The 22,086-nt window shown below is 48.0% G+C and overlaps 1 protein-coding gene across 1 annotated transcript; it reads right to left on the reverse strand.

Moving 5' to 3' along the window:
• Positions 1 to 198: 198 nt before the first annotated feature.
• Positions 199 to 21,270, reverse strand: SCD (stearoyl-CoA desaturase). Its single transcript, XM_059851478.1, has 6 exons — positions 20,929 to 21,270; positions 16,880 to 17,165; positions 10,104 to 10,234; positions 6,587 to 6,792; positions 5,148 to 5,380; positions 199 to 3,948 (listed from the first exon to the last, which is right to left on the reverse strand). The coding sequence occupies exons 1-6, from the start codon at positions 20,953 to 20,955 to the stop codon at positions 3,749 to 3,751; spliced, it is 1,083 nt and encodes a 360-aa protein (XP_059707461.1). The 5' UTR covers positions 20,956 to 21,270; the 3' UTR covers positions 199 to 3,748.
• Between the last annotated feature and the right edge of the window lie 816 nt (positions 21,271 to 22,086).

Genomic DNA, 22,086 nt, shown 5'->3' on the forward strand with positions numbered 1-22,086 from the left:
GTGCCTGCCTGGCCTGCGCTGGAGTATGAAAACCATTATAATCCACTCATTCATGATGCTTAAAGAGCCAGAGGCATTATCCCCCTGGTTCTCCTGGAAGAGAGAAGGGTTTGGAAGCAGTAAGGCACAGCATTCCGGTCCTGATGGAGTATCTCGTGCTTTACCAAGCCCTGCCCACCATGTCATCAGTCAAACAAGTTTTAAAGTAACATTTATCATTTTTATTATGAACAAATAAAATTTCAGATCAGCACAACCAGATGTCTGTTTCCATATTAGTAGAAATTATTTCAAAAAGTTTTTTTCCAGTACACAAAACAGAGATACTACTATGCAGAAATCCCTAAGCTGTGAAAAATTGTATCCTACTCACATTTCAACAGTGACAGAGCTTAGACAATGTGCAGATTCAACTTTCCAATCCTTCCCTGAACACACAACACAGACTTCTGCTCTTCACAATACCAGCAGGGCTGGGAACGGTTTTGGAAATCAAACCAGTCCATGTTTCTGCCAGCAGCGGTGTGTGTGGTTCGTACTGTTCCTTCCTGTGCTTGGCTGGTCGGCAGCAAGGCTCACCCACACCTCTGGGAGGCAGGGTGTAACGCCCCGTTACAGATAGGGAAACTGAGGCACAGAGTGTTTTTAAGTGACTTTGTCCCAAATCATGCAGTGAGCGAGTTGGTAAGCTGGGAATGGGTCCCAGCTGCTTTACCCATGAGGTCCCACTGCTGCTTTTTCTGCTTCCACCTTTCACAGACTCATTTAAGCTAAACATACAGACGACGCGTCCAGGACACAAACATGCCACCAAAAATATATATATATTTATAGGTATATATATATATATATATATCTCAAACAAAGTTCTACTTAAAGTGTTGTATCTGTTTCTTAATCTAACAAAAATTCTAACTCAATTACATTCAAAATCACCTGCACCCACAGTTCAATGTAGGCAATTAAGTAATTAAGAAACCCCTTGAATGTTTATAACTCAGGAAAAAAAAAAACAACGGCAAATAGCTGTCAATACTTCTATGTATATTAAAGAAAGATTTAAGGCACCCAGAGATATTTGCCAATCTACCTTTAAAGTGACTGGACAAACACCAGGACTGTTTGGTTACTGCTCCTCTACTTCCACTCTCATTCCAGATTCTGGACCTGAATCAGCACTTGAAATTTGAAAGGAACCCTTGATGTCAAGCCCTGCTTCTCTGCTGAGAGGATGTGAAATACTGCTGCATTTCACAGCATGCATCTCTACTGTAGAGTATGTCACACTACACCTTTAGGGCACCAGGAGCAAGGAAATCATTCTCCCCTTCTCCCCTCCCCTCACCCCTTTCAAATTACTGGCTGGAGCAAATTTATCCTCTCTGGGGACTTCCATGGGTTCAGAGGGGTTCACACTAGAGCAAAGTCAGCCCACAATTACAGAGCTAACGGTGTTTCTCTTTTTTTGGAGGGCTTTTTGGTTTTTTTTTCAAATGGTAGGATACAGCTCTAGCCACAACTCCCTTTGCTCCAGCCAGCACTCAGGCAGTCAACAGCCTCAGAGCAGTAAGGACGCTGTCTCCTGAAACTAGGAGCTGATGGACTCTCTTCTCCATTTGTCCTTGTTCCTCTTGGCTGGAGACCACATCACTCCTAATGGCTCAAAAACTCAAAGGGTCCCATTGCTGAGCAAAAACAAGGTCATAGTGGTGGCAGGGAGGGGAAGGTGAGGAGACCGACTCATTTTCTGAGTAACAAGCTTGTTCTTGTTAAGGAGAACATCACAGAGCTATCCCGGCTCCTGGCAAGTTTCACTGCAGCAGGAGGAAGCAAAGCTGCAGACACTCGCTCCCATGAAGCTTCCCTGGCTGCGACGTGGCAGAGCTGGGGTGAGGAAGTTGGCATCTGCACTGTCTCTGCCTTCCCTGGCCTGCCTGAATAAGGGAGATGCTGCAAACCCCACTCCAATATCACTTTGTTCCGGCTACCTCTTGTGCTTTCCTCCAGCTCCGACTGATGCATTGAAGCAACAAAAAACAGTACTATTGCTACAACTAATAACAATAATAGTAATAAAAATTAATAATAACTAGGAGAATTAAGGGGGAAAAAGCACGTTCAGCTCAGTGAGAGGCATGATGCCATAACATTCAGAATGTAACTGACTGCCTGAACTCAAGCTGGTGTCTGCAACTTGCAGGAAACAACACCCACATGGACTTTTTTCCCTAGCACCCTCCAGCTGCATGCCCACATCGGCTCAGTGATGTAACTGACCTTTCTGCAGGCTCAGCCACCCTCGCTGCCTGTCTCGCTGGTAAAGGAGCGAGGCGGCAAGATGGCTCGCCGAGGGGGTTGGGAGGCAAGCTAAGGGACTAACAAGGAGCTGGTTTTGTCTCTCCTTCCCACTCCCTCTGGGCAGCAGGGAATGGCAAACCAACACAGTAGACCCTGGGCAAGAAAGCACAGAGGTAGCTCACACTGGTGGCTGTTTCTCACCTTGAGGTCTCAACTTCCTCGAGCCCCCTGTGCCACCTGGCCCCACATTGATGTTTCTCAGGCACTTGTTGAGTGGAGCCCCCGAGGATGAAAATACCTGCTCCTGCAGACACCTTCACTCCTCCCCACACCTGCAGGTGCTCCCTTGTCCTGTCTCTGTGCTCAGCAAAGATGTGGATCTGCCTGCCACCCAGAAGGGACCCTGTTTTTCCAGCACATAAAGCAGCTTAGCTCACAGGTGGAGCTTTGGTTTACATCCTTCTCCTCCTCTCCATTTTGGCAAAGTCCCATTTGCCAGCAAAAATCTCAGTGATGGAGGTGAACAAAACTCACTATGTGGTGGTCCTGCCCCTTGGCAGCCAGTGACACACCCTTCCATCTGTCCTCCTCACTATGACTCTCCAAAACAGCTGTGGAGCTCAGAGTCATGCTCTGCCTTTAGTCCCTCGTGGCACAGAGTGCAGTGCAGAGAGGGAGGCTGTGACACCAGAGGGAGTGCAAATTAAGGCCACCAGCACTCCCCCTCCAGTGCCCACTGCTGTTACCACATCCCCTGGCCAGTGGTGGACCTGGGGATCTGAGAGAGTCTGGGCACTCTTCTCTCCCCAGCCAGTGGCTAGGTGTTGAGGAGCAGTGAAGAACACTTCCCAAGAGACATCTTGGAAAGAAACAACTCTTCTTTCTGATGGCAAGAGCAAGGGATGGGGCTGCTTTTCCCAGGAAGAGCAGTTTAGCCATGTCATGTCTAAACTTGAGAAAAGAGGAGGGACAGTGGCAGAAACTTTGGGGGGAAGGTAGTGGGGAGAGGGTCACTGACTTTGGCTCAACTCTTCATCTGGCTGGTTCAGGCTTCCCTTAACTAAATAGTACATAGCCAACTGCAATGGGCCTCCTCAGGCCACTTCCTACCAGCTTCTCCTCCAGGAAGAGACACTTGGAAAATGTAAAGCAGGAGACAGGTTAGAGAGGCTGGAGAGGAAAACTGAAATGGAAAGGAGAGGAGGGAAAGAGTGGCCTTGTGTTATAATGGCAGAGTCCTAGATCTTAAATACATCCCGCAAAATGCAGTGTGGTAGGGGGGCATTAAAACTCATTATCATTATCTTAAGCAAACTGGTAGCATTATTCAGTAGTTAGTTAACAGAACATTAAACTTTTGTCCAGCGTGTTTGGAGGGGGTGGGAAGGGGCAAAGGGATAAAAAAGGAGGAAGGAGAGGTGTGGATGTGTGTGAGAAAGGGAGCAGGAACTCAGCCACTCTTGTGACTTCCATCTCCAGTCCGCATTTTCCGAGCCAGGATGACCTCCTTGGAGACCTTCTTGCGATCGCTGGCCAGCCCCAGGAGGCACATGAGGTCAATGAAGGCTGTGGTTAAGTTGAAGCGCCAGCCAAACTCACTGGTGGAGTAGTCATAGGGGAAGGTGTGGTGGTAGTTGTGGAAGCCTTCTCCTGAAAAACATGACCAGGGAGAGGATGTTGCAGAGCTCTAGGTGACAGACCCTTTATCTTGACCCAAAGCACCATATTCTTGTAATGGGCTCTGGATTGAGTCCAGGTTCCTCTCACCTCTCAGCCCAATTTCATCCTTCTGCAATCTACCCCATCTCATTTGGGCATGACCCAGCATGCCAGGGCTGAGACAATGACAATCACAGAGGATTTTTGGTGCTTTAGAGGAAAATAAGCATAAGGCAAGGAACAGTGAAAGGCCCTGGTTCCCCAGCTGCATCAAAAAAACAGAGGATTCCTCATAGTTTTTCCCCTCCCACCACAAGAAGTCTTCAGTAGTAATTCAGCTACCAGCTAGACCAGCAGCAAGCCCCCAACAAACCAGGCTAATCAATATTCTCACAACACTGGCAAGCCTAATGTCAAATCCAAAGGACATTTCCAGATGAGGAAAAAAGCAGACACTAAGCAGAAACTTCTACTAAGCAATCTACACCAGTCAGCCACTATTTGTTCTGGACACTGTCAACGTTGGCTTCAGTGCTCATCCCTTCAAAGACACTGCCTCAACTCCTGCTCCTAGCCCTGAATCTCTGCAGCTCAAATCCTTCTCTACTAAAATTCCAAAGCAGATTCTTTGGTGGTGGAAATCAGTGGAGCCCCACTGAGGTACAGTGGTGCAAACACTGCGGGGGGAAACAGATGAGAGCATATGCTGATCCTTTACTAGATCGCCAAAATTTCAGTAGAAAACATGAAAACATCTATTTTGTCCTACCCTCAAGTACCCCCAAAATCACCAGCTGTCCTGAGAACATGTCAAAATGTGAATCTGCTGGTTTTCAAGTTGACAAACCTCAGAGAGATATGCAGTGACGGCAGCACACATTTTTCAGTCTAGTGAATGTGGCAGAGAGACCTCTGAACAGGGTAAATAAAATATTGCCACTGAGATAAGAAGGTGCTAAGTATAGCAGAGTCCTTTCCAGCCTGGAAAGAGTCTGATGGGAGCTGATAACCCCACTGCCCTTATGTACTCACTGGCCAGCACAGGAAACACCCTCAGATGCAAAGGCTGAAAGGTGCAGAGCAAATAGGGAGACCTGGATTGATAGAAATTCCTAGAAGCAGTTGCAGGCCCAAGAGGCAGTCCCTGTTCTACAGTCCCCCTGCAGCAAAGACACAGATGTTGAACATACCTAGGGCCCCCAGGCTGACCAAGGGGTTCTCCCGTGGGTTGATGTTCTGGTCATACGGCCGGTTGCCAAACATGTGAGCAGCACTGTTCACTAGCCAAGTGGCATTGAGCCCTACGGTGTAGCGCAGGATGGCTGGAATGAAGAAGCTGATGATGATGGATTCATCCCAGAAGTACCAGGGCACTACAGCTGGCAGTGTGAAGCACAGCAACACCACTGAAGGCTTGTAGTATCTGGAAAGGAAGGGACCAGGAAGAAGGCGTTCAGTGGCACAGGCAGGACAGGAAGGACTGATTCAGTCCTCCATTTCAAGGATTCATGCTCAGCAATATGGGGAAAATCAAGTGCAGAAATGCCTCACTCCTGAGCCTTGCATCTTTTGCTCTGGACGTGCAGAAGCCATGCCTGGAGGTTCCCAAGTCCTATCATCAGGCAAGAGACTCAGACTAAATCCTGCTCTCCTCACATCTGCACAAAGAAATGCTCCCATCACCATGGGGGTGAGTGAGAGTCCAGACACTCAGACACCCAGAAAACCTGCTGCTTTTGGCCTCATCTGTCACTTGCTTCTCAGCTACATTGGTCCCCATAAAGGAAACCTCATGCTTCTAGAGTCCCACAGATGGTCCTTTCTCTGGCCTTGGCCCAGTGCTGCAACTCCTCCTTGCAGACTTGGCTCTGCCTACAAATACACCCCATCAACAAGTGCAAGCAAGTGGCACAGATGAGCGTGTGGGCTCTCTCACACGAGAAGAATGGGAATAGAGGAGGTGAACTCCTCTGATGACCCACAAGAAAAGTCAGTCTGGGACTGTATTAGGAAATTCCTGACTTAGGCTGGTTACTATATGGGTTAAGTCCCACATCCATGCAGCCCTTGCAATAGACTCACCTGCTCTGGGTCCTAGTATAGCTCCAGATGGTGGGAGATACCCTACCCAAGAGGCACCAGTAAATCAAGACTGTTCTTCCCAGTTACTGCCCCTCTCACTTCTCCATTTTCAACCCTTCTTTCACCTTACTGTTTCCAGAAGATTGAGGGAAGAGGGATACACACATTGCCTGGAAGGTGTACAATCTCCAAGGATGTCTCAGAGGCACTTGTGTGTGGGCTCTGGGCTGTGGGGTGAGCAGGTGTTGGGGGGCTTTGTGGTGGGAGGCTCAGCCTGCTGCTGGCAAGATCCTGCAGGGTAGGCAGGCAATTGAAGGGTGTGGGAGGGCTAGAGGTAGCACTGGATTCTAAACATTTCCCATAGGAAAGGAACAGCTCATTTCTCACAGTCCATCTCACAGCAAAGCCGTCGCCATGCTGAAAAGTCACATTTCTCACATGATGCCCTCAATCCTCTCACATTCCATCAAAGCCACTTAAGTTCCCAGCCCATTTGTCCCTGCTCCATTCCCCATGGCTCCCCACTAGGGTTGACCCCACTACTCACCTGCGCTGGAACATCACCACTTTGTCAGCCTTGATGTCACTGAGGTCCAGCTTCTGTCCCTTCTCGATGACATCGGGGTGCTTGCGCACAAGCAGCCAGCCAATGTGGGAGAAGAAGAAGCCCCGCATGGCATTGTGTGGGTCTGCATCTGTTTCGGAGAACTTGTGATGGACACGGTGGTCCCGGACCCACTCGTAGATGTCATTCTGCAAGTCAGCAGGAGTGAAAACTTAGGGTCAGGGCTGGAGACATTCCCTTCAAATTACAAAGTGGCCTGAAATGCTTAAATACTTAAATCCTATTGACCTGAACTTGTATCAGTGGCATCATGTCTCATTAGGGTTTGGGGTTTCTGACCTTTAAAACAGAGGTTGAGTTTTGGCTGTAACTCTCCAGGTTTTTGGGAATCAGCTCCGGGGGTGCCTCATCGCTGCTCTTTGATTGGCCAGCTCTGGGCTGTGAGGGGTTGCACCACACCTATGGTGCTACAGGCTCTGATTGGTCAGTCTATGCCCCACCCCTGCAGCAGCCACTCTCATTGGCTGGCAGGTGCCTCTTCTCCTATCCTCAGCTCCTGTCCTGTCCCCATCCCCATCCCCATCCCTGCACAGTGCCATCCGGGGCTGACCTGCCCCTTCCCTCTACCTGACATTTCCCATAGGTCATCCTGCCTTGCTTGTCCTGGGATTGCCTAATCAGATGTTTAACTTCGGGGGGGCAAGGCTTTTTTAAACTTTTTTTTTCCATTGGAAGTCAAATAGTCTTAAAATTAAGGTCCCTTTTTAGAAGGAGAACAAACACACCATTTCAATGACATTTCTCAAAAATACCTCTCTTCAGCCCCATTACTGTTCCATTTAAGCAGCAAAATCAATACTGTTTGGAAAATGTCAACGCTTTTATCATTTGTATTATGAAATGATTGCTTTGGCTGGTTTTAGGAATAGATTTTCATAAGCCTGTGATCATTTCTTTGTATCAAGATTTCAATGAGCTTAAAGCCATGTATTACACCATCCTAGAAAACATGAAATAGAGATCTAACCATGGCTCTATTACCTGTATTACACAAGAGGCTCCTTAATCACCTGCATACCCAGGACTTTTCCTGAAAACACTTTGAAGATAGGGAAATGGCATAACCATCCCTATTTCTTGCCTCGAAAGACTAAGGGACTTGTCCACAAAGGGAGCCTGTAACAGAGACACGACTCCTCAAGTCCTTTTCAAGTATTGTAACCACTCCTCCTTTACCTGAGATAAAATGATTTACCTGCAGGCCATTCAAGAAGGCAGTGATAGACATGGGGTAGGGTTAAACTCTTGCTTGTTTCCTAACAGTGGGAACTGCTGCCTTCCTTCCAGCCAAATATCTCCAAGTGTCAGCAACCCTTGCTGATCATGGCCAGAGCTTGGTCACTCAGTATTCCCCCAGAAGAGGGTGGCCCAGCTGCCCTCTCTATCTAAGTAAGCAGAGAAATTTAACCAGTACCTATGCTGGAAAAGTTTCACCAGTGACCCAAAGTCTCTTTCACATCCCAGACCCTACACAGCACCATGTAACATGAGAAAGCCCTATCTGAAAGTTGACAGACAACTTGGGCTGGCAACAATGGGAAGGTTTTCCCCATCTTGCTGGAGGCAGGAGGCACAAATCTGGAAAGAGACCATGTAACACAGCTGGATCATGGTATGACTTCATCCACCACATCCTGTCTACAAACAAAATCAGGAGTCTCAAACCTGAAAAATCTGTATCTTGACCCAAACTTTAGCTCATTATTTTTTCTACAGGTCTTATTTTGGGCCCACCCCTAACTGCAACCCTGACTGAAAATCATGGCTTTCTGAGAAGAGCAAGCAAAGCCAAGGAGAATGTCTTCTTCCTTAGCGGTTTCCAGCTACAGGCTATAACCATGAGACCTTCCGTTGTGCTGCAGCTGACAGGTCTTGCAGGTGGAAAAGCCAGTTAGAGGCAGAATTCCCAAATTCTCTGAAATTACAAGTCACAGGTCTCTGAGCAGCCAACAGGCATTTTCTGGAGGACCTAAGACAAGACAGTCCATAAACTTCCGTGATCTTAAAAGTTCCTGATCTCCTCTGCTGCCACTAATAGGAATGAGATAAATTCAACATAAAACTTCTCTTGATCTCACTGAAAGTAACTACTAAAAAAAAATATCCATGGGGAATAGTATTGAATTTTCAGTAAAACTTTGGATTAGTTCCTATTGAAGCTGAAATATCTATCTGTCTCTCATCTTTGTCTATTCCTATCCCCTACAGCAACAGCTCAGCAAATTCTTTCTCCCTCTGCCCTATAACCCTGTGAAAGATGGTCTTTGTACAGGACTAGCTAATACACAGCAACTCATCCTGTTGCCTCGCTGAGTGCTGGACCACTGGCTGGAATCAGCAGCTTGGTGCCTCTCCTTCCTCATCAAAGACGGCTGTTTGGTATTATCAGAGAAGAAGAAATTCAATGATGTTTTAGAAAGTTTTTCAAAGCTTAAAAAACTTTGCTTTGATTACATGTAAAAAAAGTAATATCCTCTGGAGAATTACCTGAGAGCACTTTTTACTTAGGATACTTTCGTGTTCACGAAAGCAGAAAGTGCTGCATTCTGACACTGTCCTGAGTACTTCCCACAGACAAGCAACCTTTCAGTACAGTTGGAGGATGGACTGTTGTTAGGGCTGACTTACAGCAGCAAGCCTGAGAGGATTTATTTTTCTGTGCCATGCCAATCTGGGTTTTCACTCTGACTTCTACAGATTTGTAGTTTTGTTTGTCTTGGGGACTGTGAAGTACTCTCACAGTAGTTAGGCAACATCCTGCGGTTAGAGCTCTTTGAGAGGTGAAGCAATCTCCCAAGGTGCTTAACAGTGCCTGCAGTCACTTGTGCCACTCTGAATGGGCCCAACCCTTCTCTCCTTAAAATATCACTGACCTGGGACAACTCTCTGGAACCCAGTGGAGTGATTTGTAACATGATTAGTCCTAAATATCACTCTTCTGAATGAGAGAAACATCCCCTAAATCTCAACAAGTTCTTGGTCTTTATGAAGTAGTAAATTCTACATCCTGTAGAATTCTACTTCTTTGGCTTAGCAGATGTTTTCTCCTTTATCAGCCGCACAGCAAAAGGAGAGTGAGGCAACACCAGGAGAACACTTAACACTTCCACACCTCTTTCATGGAACCTGGTGCAAGCACAGAGAGACCACACCTTAAGAGAAAGGTACATTCCTGCTTCAAAGAGATTTCCTACACCTGGTTTTGGCCCGTTGTCCTCTCAACACTGGCTTTGTCCCAGAGTCAACCTCTGATGAGACAAGGTAAAGACAAAAAGACAGACTCTAGCACTGCAGTGTGAGATGGAAAGGGCAGTCTTTTTCCTAACAAGAGGTAGTAGGAGAGAGGAGCCTCTTCATCAGATTATGTCCCATATCTGAGAAAGGGATTCATGGGAGCACTTCCTTCTGAGGACCAGTGGGACATTGAGGAAATGCTTACCTGGAAGGCCATGGAGTTGGCAATAGTCAGGAAGATGCGCAGGGGCAGCGTGGCTTTGTAGGAGCGATGACTCCAGAGGCGGTGAGATCCAGCTGTGATCCCCAGAGCACTCACCACAAAACACAGAAGAGCTACAAAGGAAAAGAAGGTGTTTGAGCAGTTGGAGCAAAGCTTCAGGCAGAGCAACACAAAGGTGGGCCTTCGCCCAAAGATGCATAAGCAAGAGAGGAATCCATGGGGCAATAAAACTCAATCTGAGATTGCCCAAGCTACCACAGCCCTCCTAGTCAATGTGGGACAAATCAATTCAGCTCTTCATCTCCAACAAGGAAGGAGGCTCCCCCTTAGAAAACTCACAAGGGCTCATTCTTCAGCATAGTGCCATCTGTCAGAGCAGAGTAGTCAAAATTGTATAAACTGGCTGCTTTAATAAAGCACTGTGTTAAAACACTGCCGTCCACCAGGGAACAGCTTCTCCCTTTCCTTCCACCCTGAATAATCCAGGCTCTTGCCTTCCTATCTCACCAATCCCCACTAAATCTCTTTTACATTATTTTCACCCAGAGATGGTAGATAATCTTAGCATTCTTGAGGGTGACAACTCAAGCCCAGGGTTAGGCTTTTCTTCTGCTCCCTTTCTCAGCAGAAGCTGGCAAAAAAAAGATCTAATCTACCCTCCCACTGAAGCCTGGGCTACACCTTCAGCTCTAGCACTGGTTTAAAATCTGCCCAGAGGCTACTGTTCCTAGGGTCTTCTTGATCCCTCCCTCTGCTCAACTCCTGCACCTTCCACAGAAGGAAACCCCAGGGCTAACGATTCATTGCAAGTTGTGCCCATGGCAGAGGCAGATGTTGCTGGGCCCTTTTGAGCTTTGAGGCTGCTTCATGTGTTCCCTCTTCATGCAGGGCAAAAGAAATTCCTTGCCCCTTTGGCATCTAGTAAAAAACCACATCCCTCTCCCAATACATCATGAGTTCATATTTGCCCTGGGTCTGTGTGCCTGTTTGCCCTCCTGGGAATTCTGGAAATTAACCTCAGCTCTGGCATCTGATCCTAAAACTGAAATGGAGAAAAGATCCCAAGAGTTTCATAGCAGCATTACACTGCTGAAAGTAGGGTAAGAAGAAAATTGGTTCTGCAAATTAACTCTTCCTCGAGGACAAAGGGTCAGCAAGTTTGACAGAAAAAGAGCATTCAACAGCTGGTTTGCTCTGCAAGCTCAGACACAAAGAGGGAAGGGTGCACATCTATGAACAGGTCAACTGATCCACCTCTAGTCCTCTGGAGGAAGCAATGCCTTCTTACCAGTCCCCCAGGGCAAAATTTGGTATAAATTTGCACATTTCAGCCAATTGTATCAATCATGAAAAGAGTTCCTTTTTCCTTCATGTAAATCCATGGATAGGAATTGCTGGTAGTATGCTTGACATTCAGCCATTCATTCTAGCCAAATGGCTCTAATCAAGTTTATCTTGAATCCAGAAAACCAGACACTCTGACAGAAACTTGTCTAGAATCAGAAATCTGAGCCCTGTGCCAGGCATGGCTCAGTTCTTTAATTCAAAATAATACAGGCTTTATTTCTGCTCATCTCTTGCTTCATCTTCCTTCTGTCACCTCCTTTCTTTTTTTTTTCCTACAGTCCCAGCCTAATCTCTTATCTACTAAAAGCCTGTCTTGGCTGACTTAACATCATCTTCTGGCCCCTTAAACTTGCATGAACCCTTCTCACTTCCATCCCACTGCACAAGAGTGACCTTCCCTGTCTGCTGATCTGACTGTGATTACCCATCTTCATCTTCTCCCTTGGTTCCCTGCCTACTGCTTAATGCAGCACAAGCCTTGGACCAGCACAACTCTGCCTTGTGTCTCCCAGCACCTTGGCAGTCTTTCAGAAGAGTGAAGCATGCAAATACAGCAGGATCCAGCCTTTGCAAGAGACAACGGAGCTGAACAAAGCTCACAAAGCTGTCCAATACAGACAATTATACAGATAGTTCTCAGAATTTGCCTGTGGATATCCCTGTTGGGAAAAGATGACACCAGCAACAATAACATTATCAGAAGCACAGGGAATCACAAGAGAGATGTGATGGGGACACCAACACACTCCAAACCCACCCAACCCAGTATCTGCTTTTGGGTATCCTTTCCTGGAAGCTTTTGTAAAAAAAATTTGGAAAAATACCCACTGCTTTTGGGTGCCCAGCACAGAACAGACTCAGCCTCCATCCAAAGGCCATGAACCTCAGCAGCTCATGCTGACTTCTCTTGGACCTGCATCCCAGGTCACTACAATGGCCATAACTCTCTAATTATAATCCTGTGCTGCCTGGCCTCATGCCCATATACAGAAGCTGTAGTTTATCTAAGGGCAGACACTTTCTGTGGGAAAGCAACTGATTCTCAGTCCATGCATTTGTGGCACCAGCCCCACAAAGAAAGCCAAACCCTACCTGGAGACAATTAGATCCATCAGCCATATCTAAGAGTTTATGTGACAGTGACGGGATATGCACAATGATTGGAATCCTTGTGGAATACAGAAGAATCCAGCACTCTTATGATTCAGAGAGTTCACCCCCACAAACAGGTACAACAATGATCAATCATTGTATAGTCATGGAATCAGCATCTCACAGGGAAGAAGAAAAACTCCTCCAAGACCATCCACTAAGAATTCAATTGGAAAGAGAGTAGAGAAGGTGAAATAAAGTAGCACAGATTTTCACACCTGCCCTGTGATGCTGCCCCAAACTGAAGGACTTAGGGGACTCCATCAGCTGAGGATTCAAAGTCATCTTCTGTTCTGTGCTTTGAACTACACGAGATTCAAAAGATTGGCAATTCACAGGTGATATTCCCAGTGACCCATTCAACTGGAATACAAAGAATTAAGACCACTGGCAGTAATAAGCACTCAGTGCTCCAAAAGTTAAACAGAAAACATTCCGCATTCAGTCATAGCTATGACTCATTAGGCTTTACCTCTTTAGGGCCCAGATTCAGACCCAAGCTATGACGAGAAACCAGGAATGTGCTGAAAGCATTGCCACCTGCGGTGAACACCAAGGCTGTTTACATGTAAAGAGGTGCTTCTGATCCAGTATGTGTCTTTGGGCTTTTGCTCTGTGCAGGACTGTTCCCTCCTTGCTGCCCAGTCCCTGTTAGCCAGGTGAGTCCTGCTACTCTCAGGAGAAAGATACCAGGGGCAATGGAAATTACAGGCTGCATAAAGGGAACAGTGATTAGGAGGAGCAATAGGATCTGCTGTCACTGAAACCTAACTTCCCTGCCACATTCAGAGAAGCATACCACCTGCTACTTAAGCCTGGAGGGAACACTAAGTGGTAAGGTGTTGCCAGCCATAGTCTTGATGGGAAAGTAAAAAACCACTGTAAACACTTCGCTGGTCATATCTCTGGGGGTAGTATTGGCTGAGATTTTCTGACTGTCAGAATTGCCTAAATTACCCAGCAAGGTTCACTTTGGTCCAAAGATAATACAGCAACAACAAAATATGGTATCAACCCATGCTTCTAGAGCCTCTGGCACTGCAGGGATCTGAGGTGTTGACAGAGCACCATGTCGAGAGGAACCATTCCTATTTACAGACACTGCTGTCCAGTCCAACAGGAGCTAACACAATTACTGTCAGTCTGCTGCATCCAAGGGCTAAAAAGACTACCCACAAATCATGTTTCCAGTGAGGATCTGAGCAATTAGAGAAGAAACTGCCCATCACCTTTGCATCCTGCCCTTTTAGACTCAGTCTCTGTGCCATTTGGCAAATGATGCAAAATGTGCCCATGATCCTTGAAAAGACTAAGCAAGACTTTGAGAAGTGCAGTGGAAAAGACAATAAATAAAAGGGGCGCTGACTAGAAAGACAGTGCTGGACAGGCTCGGAGAGCTCTTGCGATGGTGAGCTCTCACCTGATCAACAACCCGAGCTCATTCTGGGTAGCTCTGTACCAGAAAGAGATCAGGGGATACAATGCACACAGCAATGCAGAACAGCAAACAATGATGAAGGCAGGGCTGGGGAGCTTGAGAGACAAAGAGGAATCAGCTCACAGAGAAATGAAAACAAAAGAGGACAGTCACCAATATAACTGGTTTCAAAGGGAGAGGAACATCAAGGAGATGGTAGCCAGGATGAAGTAGGTATAAGCAATGGATAAATTATAGAAGGTAGATGAGCTACCAGGCCTCACAGCTGCCTGTCCAACACAGCAGAGGACACCCAGGACCATGCTAATTTTAAATTATATGTACACAATCTAAGGAAGAAATTATCTGAAAAACAAACAAAGAAACAAGCAAAAACTCCAGCAGCTCCAGAACGGCCATCACTAGAGCTGGCCTGCCATGAGCCCATGATGTACTGCCAGGAGCAACCCAAGTCTCTGCTGCACTATCCTTGTGTGTAACATGGGAACTGTAGTCCTCTCCTTGCTACCAGAGGGTAATGGGAAAAAACAGCAAGTCACTGACATGACAGCCACAGATGCCTTGTATATGCCAAATAAAGGTATGCTGAGAAAAGGGTAATGCAAGGAGCAAGAAGCCTTGTGCTGAGAAGGTAGACATGTGGAGGATCAGAGCATTCCAGTTCCAGTTAGTGCTGGAGGAGAATGGACTATAAGGGAACTCTGACTTGGCTGTAAGGTGCCACGAACGGTGGTCCTTTCCCGGAACAGGAGTGCAGGACAGGGAGCTTGGTGGAGCTACTCCAGCTTTGGTAAGGCCAGATAGATCTTCAGCCAGTCCAGAACAGTGCAGTTCCCCCAAACACCATGTCCTTCTCCCATTCCCAGAACATGTCACTCCAGAATCCACCACGGAATCTTGCAGTGCCTCACAGTGGCATGAGAGCAACTGGCACTTCACATCAGAGTGGACTGAGCAAGGAGAGCAGGAAAGATTGACATCAGATAAAAAGCAAAGCAGACTCCTGGGAAGTGTCATGAGATACCATACAGACATCCTAAAGAGGTGCATGGTTGCAAAGACACTGCCTCAGAGACCATTTTGGGGTAGGGTGGGGTTTAGCAGAATGCAAAACAGCATTAACTTTCTAGATAAAGATGCTCAAGCATATTTACCAGAGTAAGTATCCAAAGGGCACTCAAGGGAGAAGGGTTGGATGGATTTGGAAATCATGGAGCATATCATCAGCTTGAAATGAAGTTAGTAAATTCAACTCACTTTGTTTTCCTTCTCCTTGCCCCAACATCCTGAGATTATCTGACTGCAATTGGAGGACCCAGGCTGTCAGCTCAGTGAGTAAGAGAAGCCAGCAGTCTTTGCTTAGCCACCAGCCCAGGGATGGGACACACAGAACAGCACCAAGAGCCCTGAAATGCTCCTCCAACATTATGCTGAGGCTGCATGTTCTGCCCAGCTCTGACAGGCCAGTGGGAAAGTACAGCCTGTCAGATTTTCACAAGAGAAAGGCCCAGCAAAGTCTTCTTTCACACCATCCCCCTGAAAGGCCATGCTGGCTGCACAAGGGAACACATCGAGGCCTCTGCTTTTGCAGATGCTGTAGCCAGACTCTGGCTGCTGCCTCCAGTGAGGAGGCAGACCTCTGCCTATGAGAAGCTGATAAAGTCACAGAGGAAGAGTCAGCCTGGCCATCCAGGAAGCCATCTCCTTCCCGGTTTAGCTGTGATACTTGTTGCACACAGCCATCAGGAAGACAGACTTTGAGGGTGTGATAGACCAGGTGGATCGCCCCAGGGCCCATCCATAGCCAGGCTGACCAGGAAGCAGGAGCACTCCTGAGCCCAAAAGCCACCCCAGCAGACCTCAATCTAGACTGTTGCTTTTTGTTTCAGGATGTTCTGTTTCACAGGGAGGCAGGGACTGGATGCAATCTCTCGACCTCCCTACTGGGAGCCATTTGGTTTCTGGATTCCTCCAGGGGTCCACACAAAGGCTCGTGGAAAGTGAAGCTCTCCTGCAGAGTGGGCCCTCGGCCCAGCTGTCTTTCAAGCAGTCAGAGGAGAAGTTTGGTTCCTACCCAGGGCAAGATCTCTAAGAAAGCAGAGCTTTGCCTAGCTACCTTCTGCTGGGTTGTGCTTTTCACTGGAATTTGCTGCCTGGAGAGATGCTTATTTATTTTCTGAAAGTCGTCAGGCTTAGTTCCAGGATGACAGTGGCTAATCTGTGCTTTTTTAAGAATGATAAAAGACTGAGCTTCAGACTTAATTCTTGATTTTTATCTTCAGCACACCTGTATTTTGTGTCTTTTCCCTCATACACACATTGAGGCTCGGTGGGATTTACACTTTCCTGGTAAGGACAGGAATGGTTCTCATGTCTGGGCAGCAGTCTCATGCCAAGTAGTGCTCTGTACCTTGCCTCACCAAAAACCCGTTAAGGTGCTCTTGCTTAAGGATGCTCTTGCATCTTGCTTCCTAACTTTCTGGCACTGTCACAGTACTCTATCAAACAGTTTTTGTGCTTCACCTCAGAAGCAGCTACACATTCAGGATATTTCCAATCCTAATGTCCGTGAATCAAGCTTTTTTCTTTGAGCAGACAAGGCAAATCCCTGCCAAATCTTTCCCTCTCATGTATGACCTTACAAGAGACACTAGCAAGTCATTCCACAGCTTGCTAAAAATCTGGCTGAAGAGCTGCTTCTAGAAGCCCCCTGCTTCTTTCTCTCTCATCCCCAAGTCTATAGGCCTGGAGGGAAAAAACACCCCACCCAAAAGATTTGGGGGTTGCAGATGCCAAGAAAAAGATAGAGGAATATGCTTACCCCATGCCAGTGTCTGGATCTTTGCAGAAGGTATCAGTGTCAAGGCAAACAGGGCCCCGAGGTGCAGCAGGCTCATGAGGATGATATTCCTCCAGACGTATCGCAGCGGGGGCTTGGGGCCCTCTTTCTCCCGGTAGGTCTCATCAAAGATATCATCTACCATGCCCCGGTCTCCTGCCAAGTCCTCATGATTGAGTAAGTCCTTCTCCATGACAGTGCTTCCATTCCTGGTCACCCGGGAAGTGACTGTGCCACCATCAGTGGTGCTGGAGGTGGAGGAGAACTCCTTCAAGAGGTAGCAATGGATATTTTCAAGAAAGGAAAGAAGGAAAACAAAATAAGAAGTTGGTGGTTATCAATTCAAGAAATAGAAACACATGCATCTAGGCTGGCAGTGTAAAGATTCACAGCCTGTAGTTTCCCTGGAAGGCTCCATTCTTTCAGCTGCACCCTTGGCACAAAGAAGAGCTTGCTCTGGCCACATGGAGTCACGGCCTGAGAGGACGGGGACCTGGTTTTTCTGGAGAGGAGGTGAATGGTAGGTAGGGTGCCAAAAGTAAAGAAAAATACTTGAAAGCCAGTCTCTTTTCCACCAGTGGCGTTGGTGAGATCATTTGCAAACTGCAAGGATTTTTATTTTCATTCAGTTTGATTAGTGGATGGTTTTAGGTGGGTTTGTGGTCTGGGCTTGTGCATAAATGGACAACAATAAAGGAAATCTTGTGAATGAGCAAAGAGGTGGGAAAGAAATATGGTCTGAAACACAGATTTTATAATAAATCAATGGACTGCTCCTGAAATCCTACTTATTTGTCACCTCACCTAGGATCACAGGGGAACATCAGGAAGATCCACAAGGGGATTACTCTGGGCTGCTTCCTCATCTTGCCTGCCTCACCTTCCAAGTTGGGATGTGGCAAGACCAATATGCTTGAAGATCAGTGGATGGAAGTAGTCAGGTGAGGTACTTCTAGTTAGAACTGCAGCTACTTATCCTGTGTCTGCTGCTAAGACTCTTATCCCTCTCTCATTTCCCACCCACAGGCAAACTGAGGCAAGGGAAGACAATCCCCTGATGGATGGCCACCAGCATGTAGAGAGGAAGTTTTAAGCAGCAAAGTTGGCTCAGCTTGGCGCCTGGCTCCCTTCTGTAACTGTGACACAACATTCCCTCAGAACATGCTTGTTTGCCCTGGCTGAGTGACAGCCTGCCCAATCAGGCATTCATGACAAAAGGAGCAGGCAGGACTGACCCTAATGAGACAGGTCAGTGAACCCTGAATCACCGGATTTCCATCTCAGACAGCCGTGTGCTTCTGTGCTTGGTGTGCTTGCTGATACTTGCAGCCCTGTGTCATTCCCAAGCCCAAGTGCCCAACGTGGCCCAACCCCAGGGGTGCCAAGCACTGGGATGCAAGGGTGTGTCCCACACACATCACCCCATCCCCTGCCCCCTGGGACACATCCCTCTGCCACCCAAACTGCTGCCTCCATGGGTGAAGGGGCACTAAAGGTCAGCCAGCAGGAACAGGAGAGTTGAGACTACGGGAGGGAGCATGGTCAAGCTGGGAAAGCTCCTTTACCAATAGAAATCTCTCCTGAATTAGCAGCAGATTCCCACTCAGGTGTTCAGGATTCATAAAAGACCACCATCCTGCCATGGCCTAGTTTCCTGAGGGAGGCATTAAAATCAGGCCAGGCAGCTTACGTGGCCACCCCAACTCCTCCCTCTCCCAAGGGTTGAAACTGGAGGGTTACAGACATACCTTCCGATGGGGAGGAGCTGGCAAGGCTGACAGATTCCCCACATTTGGGAAGTAAAATGATCTCTGCAGAGGAGCGCTTTTAGTTTTTCCTTGGGGAATCAAAGGTTTGAATAGAAAAAAACTGGACACAAAGTATCCTGCTGCCTTCACTGCACGCAGGCAAGCTGCTGAGCTTGGGACTGGCTCTTCTGCATCCTGGTTATAGGCTGTCTCTGCCTGCTTTCCTAGTTAATGTTTTGAGGGCATGATACTCTCATCTGTTGGAGAATTTAGAGGTAATCCCCACACCAAAAGAGCCATAAGAAATGGCTTCTAATCCAGAGATTAGGCAAGGAGAAGTCCTGCCTGTTCCCAAGTGCTAGATATTCTCATCTAGCATTTTGGCAGAAAGGTACAATTTTCTTTCTTGGCTGCAGGACAATCTACCAAAAAGACCCAAGACTTGTCTATGCAGGAAAAATTCCCAGCAGTGATTGGTGGTATAATTAGACAGGAAACACACCCCATATGGACATGCTGCTTCCAGAGTAAGAATGTGGGGCTGGAGTTGCATTTTTCTCCTCCATGATAGCTTATGTCACTGTCAAAGTTACACAGGGGCAGAGGAGGAGGAGGAGGAGGAAAAATGCAAAGAAAACAGCAGAGAGGAAAAAATCTCTTCTGGAGTTGTAGTAGCCACACGAGAAATTTTACCAGCATACCTATGCTGCTGGAATTACACTGATATAATCAGGCTGGTCACTTCTCACATGTAAACTAAACTTGAACAAAAGGGCTATAAAGCAGCTGTGAAACAGCTCCACCGTTACAGACTTGGTGGGAGGAGCATGGGGGGAAGAGGGAGGGAGAGAGGTAGAAATGGGGGAAACAAGGAAAGAAAGAGGATTTTTATGCCCTCATGACCATAGTGGCTCCTACCAAGGAAAATGGGATGGAGATTGATCTGGGGTCTAGGGCTGAGACAGGAAGGAGGCCAGCTAAATAATTTTCATTAGCTTTCCCTCATTTCTGAATGACTTTGCAGCTCTCATCTGCAGAACAGATGTGTTTCCCCAACTACATCCCCACCTCCCCAGCACTGAACATGCCATAGGTGATCCTGGCTTCCAGCCAGCTTATACAACCAACTGCAGCTCAAAGGCTCCTGCACCGGGCACAGTGTATGGGCCCCAGGGCACTGAATCTCGGATCTGGTATATTTGAATATGCCCAGCATGACCCAGGGACAGGATTCTTCCCAGCTTCCAGGATATGACCCAAAATACATGCCAAAACCATGAAACATGGTTTGAACACACTGCCTTTGACATCCATTTTGGGAAGGGATAAAAGTAAAGTTCTTTATGTCACAGCATCCCTGGAAGGTCATGGCACCTACACAAAAGCACCAAGGGAGACCCTGAGTGCTGGTGACAGGAAAAGAGCAGGGGTATGATTTACTCCCACTTCCAGGCATTGCCAGAGGGGGAAAGGATGAGAAGGTGAGAGCACAAACACTAGAATCAAACGCCTGCCTCCTCCCCTTGGGAAAAGGGTGGTTGCCATAAGAGTCAAAAATAAAAATTAAAATCTTTAAAAATCCAACAGCTCTACGTATCTTACTGGTGTCAGGTTATTATTCACACTTTCTTATGCCAAAAATGGGCAGTGTCCCTATTGTATGCTTGCTTGGGTCAAGCAATGCAGACACAGTCATTCATTTCATCTGGGCAGCTGGCTTTCACCTTGCGTCTGTCCTAGAGACGCTTCGTGCCGCAGTATTTGGTTTTAAAATACTACGAGTAAAACCCCTCTCTTATCAAAAATAAAAATAATTAAGAAAATTTATTTTAAAATCCCAGTCTGAGTATTATCAAAAAACTTAGGACTTCTTGGCACAAAAGATCTTCTTGAATAGCCCTTCATGCTATTCAAGCACCCAGCATGTTTTGATGGGTGTTTTCAAAATAACCCTGTATTTTATGCTCAGTCTACCTGAGGGCACAGGATTCAGGAAGATCACCTCAAAGGCGGATGTCTCCGCTTCCTCCATGGGCTCCCCACCAGGCTTGGGTGATGTTTTAAGTTACCGCCGAACCCCTTCGCCTCACCGGCTGCGAAGCGGTGCGGAGAGGACACAGGCACGCACGTGTGAATACGTGTGTGTGTGCACGCACAGACACGCGTGGATACCCACACCTTCTTCCCCCAACACAGCAGCAGCGCAGCGCTGTCGGAGCCGCGGAGATGAAGGAGGAAGGGGCGAGGGGAAGACAAAGCACCCGCAGCCGGGGCCCCGCTTACCTCCTCCTGCAGCAAGTGCGCAGGCATGGGGCGGCCCTGTCTCTGCTCCTCGGCGGCGGTACGCGGGCGCGCAGGTCCCCGGCGCTGGCGAGAGGCTGGCTCTGGTCGGCTCCTCGCTCGGCGAGCTCTGCGGCTCGCGGAGGCGGGTGCGGAGGTATTTAAGGGGGGCTGCTTGCTCGGCGGCTGGCGGGGCTGGACTCTGCGCGCCCCGGCCTCCCGGTGACCCCCTGCCCGCGGCTGGGATGCGCGGGGTCAGCGCGGAGGGCGGTGAATCGCGGCGGGGGCCCGGCTCTCGACGTAGCCGGGGGGAGAGGCGGGGCGGAGCGGGCAGGGGGGCGGGAGGGAGGAAGGATGCTGAGGAAGAGGAGGATGACGAGGGCCAGGCTCTCTCATGATGCCTGGCTGCTTTTTTCTCGTTTTTTTTCCTTCCTTTTTTTTTTTTTTTTTTTTTTCTCCCCCTCCCTCCCCCTTGCGAGCTGATTGGTTGCGGGAAATTTGGTGCCACCTCGGCTTGCCCTCGCCATTGGCTGCCCGCAATCTGCTGTTCGCTCCCCGCGGCGCGCACCCTGCGCGCCCCGCTGCGCGCACTGCTCCGCGCACGGTCCCGCGCCCCGCTCCGCGCCCGCCGGGGCGCGCCGGGAGTGCTGCGGTCCCCCGAGAGACCCTTCCGCCGCCGCGAGGGCTGCCCCTCATGAAATAAGGGGCTCCCGAGGGGTGAGGGATGTCAGAGCGCCCCGGTCCCCTTCCTCAGCTGGATGTGGGTTGCGGCGGGGGAAGAAGGAGAATCAGCATGAAACATCTGCTCTGTACCGGGGATCTGTCTGGGGTGCAATCTACACGGATATGCGTGTATAGAAATCACACATTCCTGCAAAGAAGACCACCCCACAACGTACGTCCGGATAAGCATGTATGTCTGTGTAGATGTTCATCACGATATGCGCAAATAGTTTGGAAACTGTTGGCTGTAACATTTTTAAAGGAATCCTGTCTGTTGTCCCCTGAAAACAGTGCCTTCAGCAGAGGATGGTAGGAAAAAGTAGTAGCTCAGTTTGTCATCAGCTGTTTTCCTTAACAACCTTCCCGCTAGCCAGTAATGCCAGCAATATCCAGCCTCTATCCAAAATCCAAGCTCAATCCGAAATTCAAACTCTATCA

The sequence above is a fragment of the Haemorhous mexicanus genome, chromosome 7 (assembly GCF_027477595.1).
Source record: "Haemorhous mexicanus isolate bHaeMex1 chromosome 7, bHaeMex1.pri, whole genome shotgun sequence".
Taxonomy (NCBI): Eukaryota; Metazoa; Chordata; class Aves; order Passeriformes; family Fringillidae; genus Haemorhous; species Haemorhous mexicanus.

What these genes read in the sequence shown, in the direction of transcription:
- SCD (XM_059851478.1), bottom strand. Translation starts at nt 20,955, where the DNA reads ATGCCTGCGCACTTGCTGCAGGAGGAG. An exon ending in GTGGTGATGTTCCAGCGCAG is followed by an intron (nt 5,381 to 6,586) that starts GTGAGTAGTGGG and finishes CTTCCTTTCCAG; the next exon opens with ATACTACAAGCCTTCAGTGG. An exon ending in GGTCAGCCTGGGGGCCCTAG is followed by an intron (nt 3,949 to 5,147) that starts GTATGTTCAACA and finishes CATGTTTTTCAG; the next exon opens with GAGAAGGCTTCCACAACTAC.